The sequence below is a fragment of the Schistocerca piceifrons genome, chromosome 1 (genome assembly GCF_021461385.2).
Source record: "Schistocerca piceifrons isolate TAMUIC-IGC-003096 chromosome 1, iqSchPice1.1, whole genome shotgun sequence".
Classification (NCBI taxonomy): domain Eukaryota; kingdom Metazoa; phylum Arthropoda; class Insecta; order Orthoptera; family Acrididae; genus Schistocerca; species Schistocerca piceifrons.
Genome location: NC_060138.1, coordinates 763813338 through 763832646, shown reverse-complemented (window position 1 = coordinate 763832646; position 19309 = coordinate 763813338). Strand labels below are relative to the sequence as shown.

Genomic DNA, 19309 nt, shown 5'->3' with positions numbered 1-19309 from the left:
AGGACAACATGAGATTGACTAAAGCGGTGACACGACAATAAAACATGACGCACTGTTAATGCTTGACCACAAGGACACTGCAGGGCTGGTTCACCGGAGAGCAGGTAGCGGTGGCTAAACCAGCAATACCCAATCCACAACCTGGTCAGAAGGACCTCTTCTCGCCGAGATGGTCTGGAGGAGGTTGTCCAACCAGTTGGGAATGGTTTTACTGCCCGGAGCTTGTTTCCTTGAAGTGAGGACCAAGTATCCCACCACAAGGACCCAAGCCTCTTACAAACAACCCCACTAACGTCAGATGACGGGACACAATGGGAGGTTGGCCGAGGCAGGAGGACTGCAGCCTTGGCTGCAGCATCAGCAGCCTCATTCCCAGGCACTCCTACATGTCCAGGAACCCACAGAAAGCTGGCAGGAGAGCCATCATCAGCAAAAAAATGGAGGGACTGCTGGATCCGTTGCACCAAGGGATGGACCGGATAGGGAGCTCCAAGGCTCTGAAGAGCACTGAGTGAATCAGAGCAGAGTGCATACGATGAATGGCGGTGGCGGTGGGCATACTGAACGGCCTGATGAAGAGCAAAAAGCTTGGCCGTAAAGCTGGAACATTGGTCGAGGAGCCGGTATTTAAAGGTGATGGCCCCGACGACAAAGGCACAGCCAACACCATTGTCAGTTTTGCAGTCATCGGTGTAAATAAAGGTGTGACTAGCAAGTCGTGCACAAAGTTCGACAAACCATGAGCAATACACTGCAGCCGGAGTACCCTCCTTTGGGAGCGAGTTGAGGTCGAGATAAATATGAACCGGAGCCTGGAGCCAAGGTGGTGTCGGGCTCTCACCCTCTCTGAAGGTGGTAGGGAGGGCAAAATCCAATTGTCGAAGCAGGCGATGGAAGCAGACTCCAGGGGGCAGCAAGGCAGACACATACAACCCATACTGACGGTCGAGAGAATCGGCGATGAAGGACTGATAAGAGGGGTGGTCGGGCATTGACAACAACCGGCAGGCATACTGACACAGCAGTACGTCGCGCCGGTAGGTCAATGGTAATTCGGCAGCTTCAGCATAAAGACTCTCGATGGGACTAGTGTAGAAGGCTCCGGTCGCAAGACGTAACCCCCGATGGTGGATGGAGTTGAGACGGTGTAAGAGGGATGGCCGCGCAGACGAGTAGACGAAGCTCCCATAATCCAGCTTTGATTGGACTATGGACCGATAAAGTGAAGCAGGACAGTGCGATCCGCTCCCCAAGATGAACCACTAAGAACTCTGAGGACATTAAGGGAACGTGTACAACGGGTCGCCAAATAAGAGATGTGTGGAAACCAACAAAGTTTCCTGTCCAGTGTGAGCCCTAGAAACTTAGTTGTTTCCATGAATGGGAGAACAACGGGACTGAGATGTAAGGATGGCGGAAGGAACGCTTTATATCGCCAAAAGTTGATACAAACCATCTTCTCTTCAGAGAACCGGAAGCCATTGGCCACACTCCATGAGTATAGGCTGTCTAGACAACGCTGAAGGCAGCGCTCCAGGAGGCATGTTCTCTGGGCACTGCAGTAGATCGCGAAGTCATCGACAAAGAGAGAGCCTGAGACATTAGGTGGAATGCAATCCATAATTGGATTGATCGCGATGGCAAAAAGGGCTACGCTCAAGACGGAGCCCTGAGGCACTCCGTTTTCCTGGAGGAAGACGTCGGACAATACGGAACCCACACGTACCCTAAACTGTCGATCGGTTAAAAAGTAATCAATAAAAAGGGGCAGGTGACCGCGTAGACCCCATCTGTGCAGAGTGCGGAGGATACCTCCTCTCCAACAGGTATCATAAGCCTTCTCCAAATCGAACACGGTGACCGTTTCGCGCTTTCGCAAAAAGTTGTTCATGATGAATGTCGACAAGGTCACAAGGTGGTCAACAGCGGAGCGGCAGCGACGAAAGCCGCATTGAACATTGGTAAGTAGCCGTTGAGATTCAAGAATCCAGACTAAGTGAGCATTAACTATGCGCTCCATCACCTTACAGACACAGCTTGTAAGAGAAATGGGGGGGTTACTAGAAGGAAGGTGTCTATCCTTCCCGGGTTTGGGTATAGGAACAACGACGGCATCACGCCAACGCATGGGGACCTGACCTTCGGTCCAGACGTGATTGTAGGTATGAAGAAGCAAGCTTTTACCTGCCAGAGAAAGGTGTACCAGCATCTGAACGTGAATGGCATCTGGCCCCGGAGCAGAGGACCGGGACAGTGCAAGCGCACGTTCGAGTTCCCGCATAGTAAAGGGGGCATTATAAGTTTCCAGATTCAGCGAGTGGAAGGAAGGTCGCCGAGCCTCTTCTGCCTCTTTCCTGGGAAGGAAGGCAGGGTGGTAATGGGTGGAGCTTGAAACCTCCGCGAAAAAGCAGCTGAAGGCGTTGGAGACAGCCACAGGATCAACAAGGACCTCATTACCTGAGGTCAGGCCAGGTACCGAGGAGTGGGCCTTAATGCCCGACAGCCGGTGCAGGCCACCCCAAACGACAGAAGAGGGAGTAAAACTGTTAAAGGAGCTGGTGAGAAAGGCCCAACAAGCTTTTTTGCTGTCTTTGATGACTCTACGGCATTGCGCTCGGAGTCGTTTGTATCCAATACAATTCGCCAACGTAGGATGGCGGCGAAAGGTGCGTAAAGCACGTCGTCAAGCACGGATAGCGTCTCTACAAGCCTCATTCCACCAGGGGACGGAAACGTGACGTGAAGAAGAGGTAGTATGAGGAATGGAACGTTTGGCAGCATTGATGATAACAGCCGTGAGGTATTCGACCTGACTGTCAAAACTGGGAAAATCGTAGTCCGGAAAGGTCGCCAGGGAGGAGTAAAGTCCCCAGTCAGCTTTCGGTATGTTCCAGCTCGAAGGACATGGGGATAGGGTGTGGTGCAGGAGACGAATGACACAGGGGAAATGGTCGCTCAAATAGGTGTCAGAAAGGACATACCACTCGAACCAACAGGCAAGAGTGGTAGAACAGATCGAGAGGTCCAAGTGGGAGTAGGTATGAGTGGAGTCTGAGAGGAAAGTCGGGGCGCCAGTATTGAGGCAGACAAGACTGAGATGGTTGAAGACATCCGCCAAGAGGGAGCCTCTCTGACAGGATGCAGGAGAGCCCCAAAGGGGATGATGGGCATTGAAGTCGCCAAACAATAAAAACAGCGGAGGAAGCTGAACAATCAGGTGCATCATGTCAGCCCGACTAACTGCGGATGACGATGGAGTGTAGACGGTACAAACAGAAAAAGTGAAGGCAGAAAGAGTAATACAGACAGCTATTGCTTGGAGTGGGGTGGTCAATGGGATGGGATGGTAATAGACATCGTCCCGAACGAGCAACATGACCCCACCATGAGCTGGAATACCGTCCACAGGGGTGAGGTCATACCGTTCCGAGGTATAGTGGGTAAAAGCAATACTGTCAGTTGGGCGCAACTTGGTTTCCTGGAGACCAAGGACGAGCGGACAGTGCAGGCGGAGGAGCAGCTGTAATTCCTCCCGATTAGATCGAATACCTCTTATGTTCCAATGTAACAAAGCCATCGCTAGTCAGAAAAAAGGGGGGAACGAGACGGGGGAAGAGCTGGTCATCTCGATGGCCGTGGAGGGCCAGGTTTCGAGGGAACAACGCTACAACCGGCGGGAGGCAGATCCTGTTCCATCGAGTCGTTGCCAGCTGCGGCCGCTGTCCCAGGTTGCGTAGGAGGGGCAGCATCATTTGCCGATGAGAGGCCAGCTGAGCGCCTGGCAGCAGAGCATCCCGGCGAAACTGAGGACGGCCGGGAGCAGCGACTCATGGATGGAGCGTCAGACGAATCGCGCCGGGGTGGAGATGGGGCTAAAGACTTCTTCTTGGAGGCCTTCTTGGAAGTCTGAGGAGGCACAGGGACGGTGGGCGGGACCCGGAGAAGGTCCTCACGCGTGGGGTCTGTTTTGGAACGCCGGACCTCGGAAGCCGGAGTCCGGAACGTTTCCCCGATGGACGCCTGAGAAGAGGATCGTTTCTCAGGTGGCGGGGGGGGGGGGGGGGGGGGGAGGAGGAGGAAGGGTGGCCCCTGGGGCAGAGGGCAGAGGGGGCAGGGGCCGCAAGGGAGGAGGATTTGGAAGGGAGGGATTTGGGAGGCGGAGGCATAGACCCTGGATGGGGTGAGGAGGTGGAGGGGGGACAGGATAGGGGTGAGGATACTTTGGAAGGAGTGGACACGACTGAGGCAAACGAAGTTGTCAACAGCATGGGATGGAGGCGGTCATACTTCTTCCTGGCCTCAGAATAAGAGAGATGATCCAAAGTTTTGAGTTCTTGAATCTTCTTCTCCTTCTGATACGCAGGGCAGTCTAAAGATCTAGGCGAGTGGATGCCAGGACAATTAACGCACCGAGGTGGTGGGGTGCATGTATGTTCCTCATGAAGAGGATGCCCACAATCGCCACAAAGGGGCTCAGCCTCACACCGTGACGACATGTGCCCAAAGCGCAAACGCCGAAAGCAGCGCATAGTAAGGTCGCACGTCGCACCGGTAGCACATCACCTTTACCTTCTCCGGGAGAACGTCCCCCTCGAAGGCGAGGATAAACTGGCCTGTTGAGGAGCACTGCAGTCCTGGGTCCATAGATAAACTGTGAAAATTTGCTGCATTATGTCACACACAAAGAGACCTGTCCTGCAGGCAGATCAGTTGTACTATATCTGATAGGCAGGGCCTGCACATTAGTGGGAACTGAATGGCTTCAGATCGGCAGGCCCGATCCATTACAGATACTCACAGAAATGGTCTCCAGTTGTGGCCTGTGTTGGAAATCCACTTGTGTGGCCAACTATTCATGAGCCACAGACAGCACATTGATGAAATGAGACCATGGTGATCAATCCATACAACAGATAACTTGTTCAAATACTCTGAGAAACAATAATAATGAGGATAGGTAGCAATTCACCATCAAGATTATAGCTGAGCCACAGACAGGTACATTGAAAACACAGTCACATTCTCAAAACTAAATTTTCAGCTATAGTTTTTGTCAGAAGACAAGAGCACACACACACTCGCCCTATCACCCAGACACAACTCATGCACAGATGACCACCGTCTCTAGCCTCTTCATCTACAGTCTCTGAGAATCAGATCCAAACAAACTACTCTTCATGTCTCCTTGCCTCTTGTCAGCAGCTGCTAGGCTAGTGGTAAGAAGTGGTGGCAGTACTGACTACAAGCTGAGGGGAATGGTAAGAAGGGGAAAAGCAGTAGGAATGAGGGAGTAGTGAAGTGGTGCACATACTCGGCTGCACCCAAGCCAGAGATGATGCATGACTTCTCAGTAAACCAACCATTTCATCTCATGAGACAAAAATGAGTTTTTTACAGTGTTTTTTTTTTTCTTCAAATTTCCCTGATATCCCTGACGTGTTTGAAATTCCCTGATATTTCCTGATTTCCCTGATTTCCAGAATCTGTGGCAACTCTGGCGTGCTGTATGGCAAGTAGGAATTCCAAAGCCACTCATCAATGATGCAGAGGCCCATAACAGGAAAATGTGGTGTCAAAGCCTTAAAACCTGGACTGTGGAGTAATGGAAGAATTTGTTCAACTGAGTCTTTTTTTCAGACTGTTTCCACCTTGTGTCTGAGTCACCATCCCAACTTATGAAGCACGCCAGCACCAAAACAACAAAAAAGGAGTTCCGTAAGTAGGGAACTGTAAGGCAAGCAGGAATTCCAAAGCCACTAATAACTGACACAAATTCCCATAACAGGAAAACATGGTGCCAAAGCCATAAAACCTGGACTACAGAGCAATTGAAGAATGTCATTTGTTCAGATGAAACTTGTTTCATGCTGTTTCCAACTTGTGTCTGAGATATGACCTCAAAAGTAAAATATGGTGGGGGTTTAGTGATTATTTGGACAGCCATATAGTGGTATTTCATTGGCCCCCTGGTTGCTCTGCAAGGTTGGATTACTGCAAAGGATTATGTGACCATTTTGGCCAATCAGATACATCTCATGGTACAATGTTTATTCCTGAATGGTGATGCTGTGTTCCAAGATTACAGGACCACTTTTCACATAGCTCACATCATCCAGAACGTGAGGACACAAGGGATTTGTAAGCAATCTCCTTTTAACACTGATTGCTTTTTCAGGATTCTACCTATAAGGTGAAGTCTACTCCCTGCTTTACCCATGACTCCCCTGGCCACCATAGCCACTGGATGACAGTCTTATTGAGCCTTTGTGGTTTTCTTTGGAGGCAAGAATGAATGATCGATATCCACTTCCATCATCTTTATCTGCACTTGCCACTATTTTACAGGAATAATGGTATAAGATTTCCTTGAAATCCATACAGGAACTCTGGCATGACTGGAAACTTCTTTGAATGCCAACAGTTACCCTACACTGTATTAGCCATGGTAATGTGTTGTGTTCTAGATCCTTCCATATTTTTGTCCACCCCTGTGTTTGTGTTACACTTATTCCAGCCACATTAAGTTGATTTTCTGTTTAACTTAACATAACACTATACTCTTCGGGCACATCTTCTACTCATTTTCAGGTATGTATATGTACAGACTTAGCAACTATGATGACAACTAATTGTAATTCAACCAGTGGTTAAAGTTACTAAAAACAAGCAGAAATATAATGTGCAACAAAACTTGTCTTTATGAAAATTTGGTACCTAACTGTGTCAATGTTAAAACAAATAGCACCTCTCCCTTAGTATTGCTTGTTAAAGTGAGATGAGGGAAATTCTGGTTAAGGTGTGATATGAAACAACTGTATAAAAAGAAAGAACGCCTTTAATCAGTTTTCCTACAGGTCCTTTGTGACACTCTCTGACAAGTCAAACAAACCTTTGACCTTCTATCTGCCCTTCTCTGTATAACTCAACATCCCCTGTCAGTTCTATGTGATGTGGATTCCACATACTTGAGCAATATGCTAGGATTGGTCACATGAGTGATTTGTAAGCAGTCTCCTTTGAACACTGATTGCTTTTTCGGGATTCTACCAATAAGGTGAAGTCTACCACCTGCTTTACCCATGACTAACCCCTTGTGATCATTCCATTTTATATCTCTACAAAATATTACACCCAAGTATTTGTACAAGTTGACAAATTCCAACTGTGCCTCAATGATAATATAGTCATAGGATCCTACATTTTTTGTCTGCAAAAAGTATCTGATTATAGATGACTGCATTATCTACAAAAAGTGTGAGGTGACTATTAATACTGTTCACAAGATGATTAACACAGAAATGAACAGTTAGGGTCCCAACACACTTCCCTGGGGCACACCCAAAATTACTTCTACATCTGTAGATGACACTCCATCTAAGATAACTTGCTGTGTTACCCCTACCAAGAAATCCTCGTCCCAGTCACAAGTATGGCTTGATGCCCCACACAATCATACTTCTGCTAATAAGTGTAAATGTGGTACTGAGTCAAATGTTTTTCAAATATCAAGAAATACTGCATCTACCTGACTGCCTTGATCTGAAGCTTTTAGTATGTCATAAAAGAACAGTGAGAATTTCTTGTCTAAGGGATCTATGATAGATTAGAGTGAAAAGAGGGGCTAATTCAGCCACAAATTCAGTATAGGATCTGATAGGGATACCATCAGCTTTGTTTGATTTTAACAATTTCAGCTGTTCCTCAATGCCCCTGACACTAATATCTGTTTAAGTCATTTTTTCTAATGTATGAAAATTAAAATGGGGCAGTTCTACTGTCGTTTTCCTTTTTAAACTAGCTTTTGGAAATGGAGTTAAGCATTTCTGCTTTTGCTTTGCTACCCTCAGTTTCAATTCCTGTCTTGCTCATAAGTGACTGGACTCTTAACTTTGGTTCCACTTACAGCTTTTAAATGTGACCAGAATTTCTTTCGGTTTTGTGAAAGATGATTTAACAAAATTCTGCTACAGTAGTCACTGAAAGCTTCCTCTTGACAGCCAAACATGATTCTTCAGCATCTCTCTGTCTGTAGCCCTATACTTTGTATCCCATATTATGCAGTTTCTCTGTTTCCTTACAAATTTCTTTACAGACACTGTATATCATGGACAATACATCCCATTATGAACTGTTCTACTGGGTACATATCAATCAAGTGCATGGTAAACTATTCTTTTAAACTTAAGCCACAGCTCCTTCAGAGGCTCCTGTCCTGTTCTGAAAGATCCAAATTCCTAACTGAGATATGATACTGCTGCTTTTTTATCTAGTTTACTGAGAATATATATCTTTCTACTTGTTTTAGTTGCCCAGGCTTGTCATGGTCACTAATACCAGTTTCAATGTGAATATCCTCAAAGAGGTCAGGTCTATTTGTTGTCATTTGATCTAAAATATTTCCTTCACCACTTGGGTTCTAAACCATCTGTTCTAGGTAGTTTTCAGAGAAGGCACTTAGTAATGTTTCACTGGATATCTTGTTGTGCTCCCCACAAACAAAACTGTAATTTTCTCAATCATTATTAGGTGAGTAAGGTCTCCTCTGGTGATTACAGTATGGTTAGGGACCTTATGTACAAGCAAATTCAGGTTTTCTCTGAAGTTTTCAGTTACATCAGAAGGTGAGTCTGGTGATTGATAGAGGGATCCAATTACTGCTTTATGCCTGTGCCTGATATTGAATCCTAAACAATTTCACATGCAGCTTCAGTTTCTATTTTGGTTGATTAGAGCTTCTTGTCTACTGTCTCCAGAAATCTCACTGCCATTGACTTCAGGCTTTAACCAGCTATCTGTACCTAGTATTATGCAAGTTTCACCACTTTTAAGAAGCACTTCAAACTTTGGTACTTTGTTGTGAATGCTTTGGCAGTTAATTACTAGGATTTTAATACTCCTACCCTCGCCTTTGGAGAGAGGGACATTCGTTCTGGGTCTCTTACAGCTGTGTCCTTATCTGTACTGGATGGAGAGTCACCTAATCTAAAAACAACCTTGTGTGCACCCCACACACATTCAGCTACATGGGTAACAGCCTCTGTTGTGTAGTGGGTCTCCACAGTTATTAACACTATGACCCGTATCCAGGAAGCTGGTTCATAGCTTGTCACAGAACTTTCAAAGTCTCTGTTTCAGTCCTTCCATTTGCCTCAGAACCAGGGTGCCACAATCAGTTCTGGGGACAATACTGCAAGGCTGGTCTTGTCATCCTTCTTTGCCAGTCGCTGGAATGATCCATGTTTGACCTTGAAGTCCAGGTGACAGGCATCATTTTGTTCCAATGTGCACTACAATCTGCAGTTGCTTGAACTGTACTCCCTCAGCAGCTGGCAGGATAGCCTCTTCAACATGTTTAATGACACCCCCAAGTGTACACCCTGATGTTCTTTCTCATTCCTTGCTGCCACCTCTGAGAGAGGTACCATTATTCACCATAGTTTAGAACTACCAATGATAGACCCTTATTCTTGTGTTTGGCTACTCTTGACGCAAGACAAAGCAGGTTCCACAACAGGTAAAATGAGTCCCACTGGCTCAGTTTTAGTTTCAGTGTCAGGTAGCACCTCAAAAAGGGAGTTGGTATAACACCCTGAGTCATCCCTCATCCATCTACCCTGTACAGGACACCTAGACCTAACACTGACATGCCACTCACAGGAAATGACAGAACCATTAGCTCCCAAAGAGGAGACAGAATCCATAGGAGAGGATAGTGCATGAGGTACCTATGGTACCCCATTTCATGACTCTCGGGAGCTCTCACAACACCCTCATTTGCAGCAGCTGCCAGTCTGTAGCTGGTTTACAGAACAGTGTACAAATAATTTTAAACTATGTCTGATGAATATCTTTCAGTCTGTTGAGCTAGAAATATTACTAATTCCTTTTAAGAATGGAAGTAATTAGTACACAAAATGACATTTCTTCAACAGAAAAAGCTGTGGTAAGAAGTACTAGTGTCCCAAAACTTTTCGAGTTTGGGCCTATGTTCACTAACAAAATCAAAAATGGCCTTAATTTATGATAAATGTACTTATGCACACAACAATTGTAACTTCCAAAACTGTGTGTTTATTCACATTGATATACACTGAAATTTGGTGTGAACTGTTCTTTGACTATAACTGTAAGACACAAATGCTGATTTGCTATGACATAAGTTATCCTCAATACTCATAATTTATGAAAATTTTCAAAAATTTGGTTTCATAGGCTTCTAAAAATTCTCAAAATAAATCATTATCTAATGTAATTATGCAATACAATGAGGGAACAATTGGTTCTGAATGAGGACATGTTTGCTGTTGTCAAAAAAATTTAAGTTTAGGCCTACATATGATGATAATAGTACCAGTATGAGATTATTGCAGCACAGAAAATGTTCAAAATTTTACAATATGTGACAGTACATGTAAGTACAACACAATCAATGAAAAATTATGCAGAAGCAATGCCAACAGTAAAATGTTAAAATAAAAAGAACTTCGAATCCACAAATGAATATGGCACACACTGCCTCACACAAAGAAAAATTCTGAAGTTGACTTTTATATGTAAATAAAAGTGTGACTTCCATTGTTTTTCACTTAAGATGATTCTGTAAAAAATTTTACATTGGTGTGCTGATGATGAACACTGCAGTGACAAGCCACATCTTCTGCTTGGAGCAGCTAACAATGCATACTAGTAAACTTATATTAATCAATACCCAATCACACACTGTAAAACTGCCATACTGTTATTAGCTTATAATGTTTACTCCTATCTAAAATTTGCTTTTTGTAGGGATATACATCCAAGCCAGTGACATACTGTCCAGGGTGTAGTGTAATGTTGCACAAAAGTACTGCTAGAAATACAATGCAAATAAAGCTTCGGATTGCCAAAAACACTGTGCTGCTTCTTTCGACAGACATTATAATACATCTTGCTGAGCTCAACATCAAAATAATAATGCCCCTCCACACATCTACCAACAACCACTCCATCAATTGAACAGCGCACAGAATTGTAGCTACAGTATTTCTTTGTTAATTTGGACAAAGTCAAAAATTGAATCACTAAATAAAATATATGCCTGTATGTATGAGGAGAATGTGCTGAAAATGTGTAGTGTGATGTTTAGTTAAACTGAAAATAAATGTAAATGTGACTGGTAGCAGTATTATGCAAATATTTATTTCACACAGTCATTTATATAAAATTTGAAAAATTCGTCAGTTTCTTGTTATAAACTAAACATTTTGAGTTAGATCACTAATGGCTGGACAACACACATATATAAGTGCCCATCACTTTGTGGGCAGGGCTTTGGTCTTGGTACCTGTATACATGAAGAGTGCAGTCTCAGCTGGCGCAGGGCAGGAAACATTGGGCTCTTTAAATTGTTAAACGATAATTTGTCTTTCATATGCAGTGTCACACTCAGAACACATAACATTTAATCTCTTCTGCACTAATAGACACTTATCTACAAGGCCACAATTATAGATACAAATGAAAGGGGTGAGCAGAGGACATTGAAACAAGCAAATAATATTAATAGACAAATGTCTAGAAACCAATGGTTTGTATAATGCACTGTATGCACAAATGCAATCATGCCAATGTTACAACAATTCTACTGAGCAATGTAGCACAGTGGTTAGCACAGTGTACTCACATTTGGAAGGATGATGGTTCAAATCTGCATCCAACCATCCTGATTTAGATTTTCTGTGATTTCTCTAAATAGCTCCAGGCAAATGCCAGGATGATTCCTTTCCTCATCCTTGAAACAACCTGAGCTTTTGCTCTGTCTCTAATGACCTCAGTGTTGACAGGATGCTTAACCATAGTCTTCCTTCTATGCTTATTTTAAAATACTGCATGTGAGGCATAATTTATACAGTGATAAACTGTCCTCATTTGATTTTATCATCATTCCAGTCATACCATTTTGACCATAAGATTATTTGTTTGTGGCTTGCCAAGACAATGGCCTCCCAGGTCACCTGATTTGAATCCTTTAGATTTTATTGTTTGGGGGTGTTGAAATGCTTTGGTGCATACCAGCACTGTTGATATTTTTGTTTAATCCTAAGAATGCATTCTGGATGGTTGTCAATGCATTTGCAGCATGTCAAGGACTTTTGAACACTATGGGCATTGATGAGGAGATGTGCTGAAGCCTGTCTTCACATAAACTGTGGTGATGTGGAAAACATGGAGTAGTATGTTTATCCTGAAGAGTGTACCTGCAATTTGGATCCTTGAGACTTTTGTTATATGGTCTTCATGCAATCGGTTGTAATATGCTTTATTGGTAAAACCATGCATTCATCTTTTCCAACTGAATATTAGTTTGTTCCTTAATGCAACATGTTTTGTGTAGCGGCTTTATGCATTATTGCTACAATCATTTGCTTAAATGTTTGTTGCAGAATTAAAAAAAAAATAGTGTTTTTTAAATGGCAGATAAGTACTGTTCCTTAAAGTGCAGATGAGATCCATAAATGTGGGGAAACTTTCTATTACATCTAAAGATACTGTAAGTAATTATATTCAGAATTACAAGCAAGTTGTTCTTTTCATGGTAAGATGAATCGGACATAAGCTTAGAGACTATTCACTATAAAATTATCTATCCTATGAATCTAATGAATGCTGTCAACAAACTAGTCAACTGCAGAGCCGTGAATGTATGTTGTTTATCTAATTTATCCTAAAAAATAGGAAGTACAATATTAACTCATACTTAAAGAAAACATATTTCCAGATGACTTGTGTTAACCACTATCTTACCTTTCTCTACAAAGGGAGACAGAAAGGGATTTGATTTGGGCAGTAACACTTGTAGCTAAGCTCCTTATTCAAATGAGATGCAATATAAGTTCACAGACTGTTCACTTATTTTTATCTCTTTTGCCTCTTAGTGAATAGTGAATAAACATATGTACCAGTTAGGAAGTAACGAAATAATTATAACAATACTTTTGTTTTATGAATGAAGTTAATAGGCCAATGAAGTGAAATGCTTATCTTTAAGAAATAAAATAAAATTAAGCTGTGACAGATTGGTAATAATTATTCTTGTGAACAGAAAGAGTAGATTCCTGCTCATGGCACAGAGGAAGCACTGAGTTGCGGACATATGCAATGAAAAAGACTGATAAAATAATTAAGCTTTTGGACAAAGTCCCTGTTCGGAAGTAGAAAACACACACATGCAAGCAAACACAATTCACCCACACATGGTCACTCGAAAGGCTTTTTCATTGTGCCTGGCTGTGACTTACTGCCTCCTCTATGTGGCTAGTAGCAATCTGTCCTATCCATACTGTTATTCTATCCTGGGCATATCATTGTATGTGATAAATAGCATTGGATCAGCATCTGATGACATGTGACTACAAATACATGTGATTAATTATTCCTGTTGAATAAAAACTATATGCAAACTAAAACTATTTTATGGTGAGAGTATCATATTTCAGCACTTATCTAAGTGGAATGCTGAAACATAATTAGGCACAGAAATATTCAGCAGTCATCTGTAGCTCTGTTTAAAATTCAGGAGTCAACTGTCCCATTATTACCATAAAATATAATTCATATTTTCTACAGAACACCAAGACAGATAGATAGGTGCTCAAGTATAGTGAGTTTAGTAATTTGTTGTGATTTTGTCATGAGCACTTTGATAACAGATACAGACATGCCTCCTGTTTCAGGAAGAATGAATTAGCTGAAGCTTCTCACAAATAGAATTCTACCAAACATTGAATTTCTTACCTGTACATAAGATATTTAATAAATAAAACCCATACACATCCCCAGAAGTAAGACGTAAATTGTGCATAAATTAACAGCAAGTCAAATAAAATCTATCTACATTATGTGTACTCTTATATGATGCATAATTTATTTTTAATTTATACTGTTGTTTATTTGTGGTAAATGGCCTATGAACTGTCAACAGTGACTGCAATCAAAAGAAAAATAAATAAACAAGTAAATATCTCTTAAGCCTAATTTCAGTTGCATGAATAATTTTTTCACCAGAGTGTTAAAGCATTTTAGGTACTTTAATAGAATAAAAACACAAAGTTCAGTTAAGTACATGGTATCTGTCGAAAAAATAGACAAAATCCTCGGTTCTCATTGTCTGGATTAATACCAGCAGCAACATTGCCTTGTTCACCAGCATCTGTCACAACTGTCATCACAAATGGTTTTGAACAAGCTGTAAATAAGCAGGGATGAAAACAAATTAATTAAGAATTTAATTTCAGTAATAAAGAGATAAATTGTAGATTAATAAAGCAGATACCTTCAAATAACTAGAATCATTTAAAATAATTCAGATATCAGAGCAAACAGGCTATTATTGGATTAAAATTTAGTGACAATGCCAATTGCAACAATAAGTGAAACTCTGCTGTGATATAATTTTTATATCTTATTACAGAACAATGAAAGAAATCTAAAAGCTTGATCCATCATGGATCTTTAGCATATAAAGAGCAGAACATTCTAAAACACCCATGCTGATAACTTAATCACTGCTTTATGTCTGTAATTTGATACCATAAGTAAGGCTTTGTTTTAAAGGAAATGCTTCTACAAGAGAAAATACTGCAGCTACATTTCAACATGAGAATTTTTGAACTAGAACATGATGGAGCAGTTGCTGCTGTCTTTCTTGCCCCTGGTATTCACTGACCAATACACTAGATAGCTATATTGATGAGTGTTTGAAGTGAACATTGTTTATACATTTATGCTGTTAAAGTGTATTTAGCTGATGTCCAGAAATGTGTTGCCATAATAAGTGGACTGTGTGTTTCACTACTGTTGTTGATCTATCATCTGTAATGATACAATAGCAAGTGTGCTCAACTGGTTGCACGTCGCTCCTTCAGTCCTGAGACTGTTATTCCATTTTTGTAATATTACATATTAGTCAGAAAGAAAAAATTGCTTCTGTTTGAAAATGGAAGGTTATAGAAAGTACAATAACAACAATAATAATATCTACACGAGAGTGACTGGTGAGCAAAGGAAGTAGATAAGAAATGAGAGGGAGGTACAAAATGTTAACCAGAGATTAACATACATTTCTTCACAATGTGTCTCAGAAGAGGGAGTAGGAGAGAGAGAGAGAGAGAGAGAGAGAGAGAGAGAGAGATGATTGGCTGCAATGTAACTAATGTTATGCTAACAGAAGCTAGATGCTTTCTCTTGAGGTATGTTGAGGAACATCACAGAGTAAGAGAAGCATGTTTCATCTCTTGAGTAGCACATCGGAAGCCATCACTACCCAGAATCATTGCACAAGATAGACTCATGAAGAAACTTTAATTGCTGTGTTATGTCATCAGTTGTGTAGTTTTATCCTATAGGGTTGTTCCATACTAACTGGTCTAGCACAACCTTCGCATCTCAGATTTTGTTGAAATTTGGTTTGTACATTTTACACAGTTTTTATTTCTGCCTTGATATGCAAGATTTGAGGTATTACATTGATTCAAGTGAGGTAGATCAATACGTCTTGAGTAACATTGTGAATCTTTTCTTATTTCTAAAAAAAGATTATAAGCTGTTAAGGCTACACAGGAATGTAAAGTACTTTACAATTAGAAAAGTCACCAAGTCCTAGTAGGCAGTACAATTACTTAGTTTCAGAGATATTTTAAAGTAAAGAGGGTTCCAAAACAATTTTGTTCCAAATGTTTCTTCTTTTCGAAGTCCTGCATCTCAAAACGGACATCTCCACTTTATTTTTAGCCTTAGCTACCATTTGAAAAAGCTCATTTTTATCTGTGAGTATATGGAATATTTTTCCATAGGCATGCTTTGGTAATAATCTTAAAATGACAGAGTAACACCTGAGAGTTAAAGATTTCACTATAGTGGAAAATAAACATTTATTTAATGTTCCAAATATATTTTCCTAGTTAGACTGATATTTCATTTTATATTCAGCAAACAAACTAATGTAAACTGGTACTTTTAATTGATTATTAGTTCGTGGCTATTACGATTCACAATTTTTTTTCCAGAATATTCAAAAATTTACATTTAATAATTGAGGCATTATGCACATTTACAAATATCTTTGCATTGGTATACTGTGAAGAATAACAAATATTAACATTGCTCCATTTTAGGTCAATTTCTGTACATACATTAAGTAAATGATTTTCTGAGTTCTGTAGATGATAAATGTCTGATCACATGTTTGCTGATGATGTGTATGGTGCCTTTTGTGCAGACAGTGAGCCCAGCCTTATTGAAGGGGTTCAAAATTTTATTAAAAAGGTAATAGCTGACCTTGAATGTTAAGACAGGAAAAAAAGTAGAAAACAAATATTATTCACTTTAAGCTGAGTGGTCCAAATAAACAAAATATTGTGAATGATGAGATTCTGTTAAAACCTTGTTTGGGATGGATATTTTTGGGTTTAAACATAGTAGAGCACAATCCATGGAACTAGCAGGTTGACTACATCTACAAAAAACAATGTCCAATCATATGTGCTAAGAAGATTATTTCTATGCCTTAATACTGGAACTCTAAGGGCTGTACATTACACAGGGTGTAAATAAATCCCCTTTACTGACTTTGGGAACAGGTTCCTTGGAAAAAAAGCAAAGTAAATATTGACTATAAATTGCATACCTTAAGAGCTATGAGCACTTTTTCAATAGAATAGGTGTTTCACAGTAGAGAAGATGAGCAATTGCTTATAGTTCTTAAAGTAGGCCATTTTAGAGACCATGTTGACTGGACTTCTTTATAGGATTCAAAAACCAAAATAAAACCCAGACTCAGCCAGGTGAACACACTGGTGAATGGACAGTTGCTTCTGTTGGTGGATTAAATCCTTCTGAGCTGCACAGTAACCGAAACTGCAAAGATTACTCTCATTTGCTCGGTGAATTAATATTAAGTTCTATACTTCCAGTCATACTCAAAATCTAGAGTTTCTTACTTTGATTCCACTTAGCTGTGGTTTGTTCAGTCCAGAAACAGTTTTTCCAATTGTTTTGTCTTAAGACCATGGTGGTTCTGCTGGAATGAATTCTCTTTGAATGTGCATCACTCATCAAAATGTAAAATTGCTGCTATCTGCTAGCATTGTCCAAGAAGACTACAAATTTTAGTGGGTCTGAAAGTTTGCAGTATATAATAGAGAGACTGCTTGCTTCACACTGTGACAATGTCCAGGGAAAGCAAGAATGGAAATACACCTTTATTCAGTGTATGGGGGGTAGATCCTGAGGAAATCACTGACTTTAAGCAGTAAGTTCAAACTGATCAAGCTACACTAATTGTACAGCAACCATTAAATTAAGATTTTGTTGACAAATTGTCAGAATGGACTGCACATATTTTTAGGGTGACCAACTCTCACATATTTATCTGGTATCTCCTGTATTGTAGCAATTTTTTTAAAAACCCTCCTGGCTCCATTACCTGCTGTCTGTTTCTACTGTATATTCCATCAGTGATCACTGTTATAAATATTAATCCCATGAAGTACTATCAACAGCTCAAATTCACTGACTGATAGATATCAAAGTGTAATAAATAATCAACACTATTGTTGACATACACTCTTTTTCTGTTCGTGATTCTACAAAGGATACAAATTGATAAGCATTCCAGGATCAAATGCTTACATAGGAAGAGTTTATTCTCTTATAAACCATAAGTGGACTGATCACAGAAAGAATAGCAGTTTAGAACTAATGAAGTTGGAGCTTAGGATTAAAATCAATTTTGATTATAACTGCAATTTTTTTTTTAATTTGCACAGGAAGAAAAAAAATTTCATGGCTCTGTAGCATTTGTAAATAAGTATTTGTAGGGTACGTACAGTATATTCACATAAATTTGTTAAATTTTACTCTGATTATATTTGTGTATTATATGTGATAATAAAAATTGAATTGAATTGAATTGAATTGAATGCTATGAGAAAATGAATTGTTTTCTTTAGATTTGATTCATTTTTTCCATTCCATAGGCTCAGAAATGAAGGGATCCACCTAGGTGTATCATGAATCCCAACTCCCACATCTCTCTCGCTGCATACTGAAAGCCATGGATCAAGGCATTCAGCTAGATGCAGTATTTCTCGATTCCGTACCACATCTAAACTTATTATTAAAATACAATCATATGGATATGAAGTGAAATTTGTGACTGCACAAAGGATTTCTTGGTAGGGAGGACACAGCATGTTATCTTGGATAGAACATCATCAAAAGATATAATAGTAAATTCAGGAATGCTCCAAGGAAATGTGTTGGAACCTCTGCTGTTCATGTTGTATATTAATGACCTAGCCGACAGTATTGACAGTAACCTCAAAATTTTTGCAGATGATTCATTCATCTGCAATGAAGTACTGCCTGAAAGAAGCTGTACAAATATTCAGTCAGACCTTGTTAAGATTTCACAGTGGTGCAGAGACTGACAACTTGCTTTAAATGTTCAAAAATATAAATTATACATGTCACCAAATGAAAAAAAAAAAAACACATTATCCTGTGACTATAATTTCAGCGAGCCACTGTTAGAATCAGTCAGTTAATACAAATACAGGCAGAAATCATAGATGAGAGCCATCCAATAACTTATTCAAATGTGTGGGACCTATACCAAATAGGAATAACAGACGACATTGAATTATACAGAGAAGGTGTAGTGTAAAACAGGTTATTCGTGAAAATGACTAATGTTCCCCTGAGGATGCTCATGCTCATGAAATATGGCATTCTCTTATAAACATTTTATGCAGAGGGAATAGTCTACTGGTGCATTCCACTCTGCTCCTCTGTGATCTGTGCAGATGGTCTGCATGGAGTAACGTAACATAGCAGGGGCAAGGTGCAGTATGGTGAGTGTAGTTGCACTTGCTGGACGTGGGCATTTGTGCCTTGGTGACACCTCATGAACGCCTCAGAAATAACAGACATACCAAGTGCTAAAGACAAATGAAGAGTGTAAATCTTAGACCTTAAATTGAGTTTCATGTGGTTGGACATACTGATTGATGTGTTTGAGTTTATGAGTTACTGATATTCAGATCTGTCTTCACAACTGATGTAAATAGTTTTGCAAATGATGCAGTTCTCTGTAATGAAGTACTGTCTGAAAGAAGCAGCGTAAATATTCAGTCAGATCTTGATAAGATTTTAAAGTGGTACAAAGACTGGTAACTTGCTTAAAATGTTCAGAAATGTAAAATGGTGTACTTCACTAAAAAAAAAAAAAAAAAAAAAAGTATCATATGACAATAACATCAAGGAAATCAAG

At 40.5% G+C, this 19309-nt stretch overlaps 1 protein-coding gene across 1 annotated transcript in view; it reads right to left on the bottom strand.

Moving 5' to 3' along the window:
* Positions 1-13943: 13943 nt before the first annotated feature.
* Positions 13944-19309, bottom strand: part of LOC124774927 — a 127675-nt gene continuing 122309 nt past the window's right edge. Inside the window, exons 9-10 of the mRNA XM_047249612.1 lie at positions 14102-14224; positions 13944-13963 (exon numbers count right to left, since the gene is read on the bottom strand). Of these exons, the coding sequence (XP_047105568.1) occupies positions 13944-13963; positions 14102-14224 (143 nt within the window). The remainder of the gene's footprint in view (positions 13964-14101; positions 14225-19309) is intronic.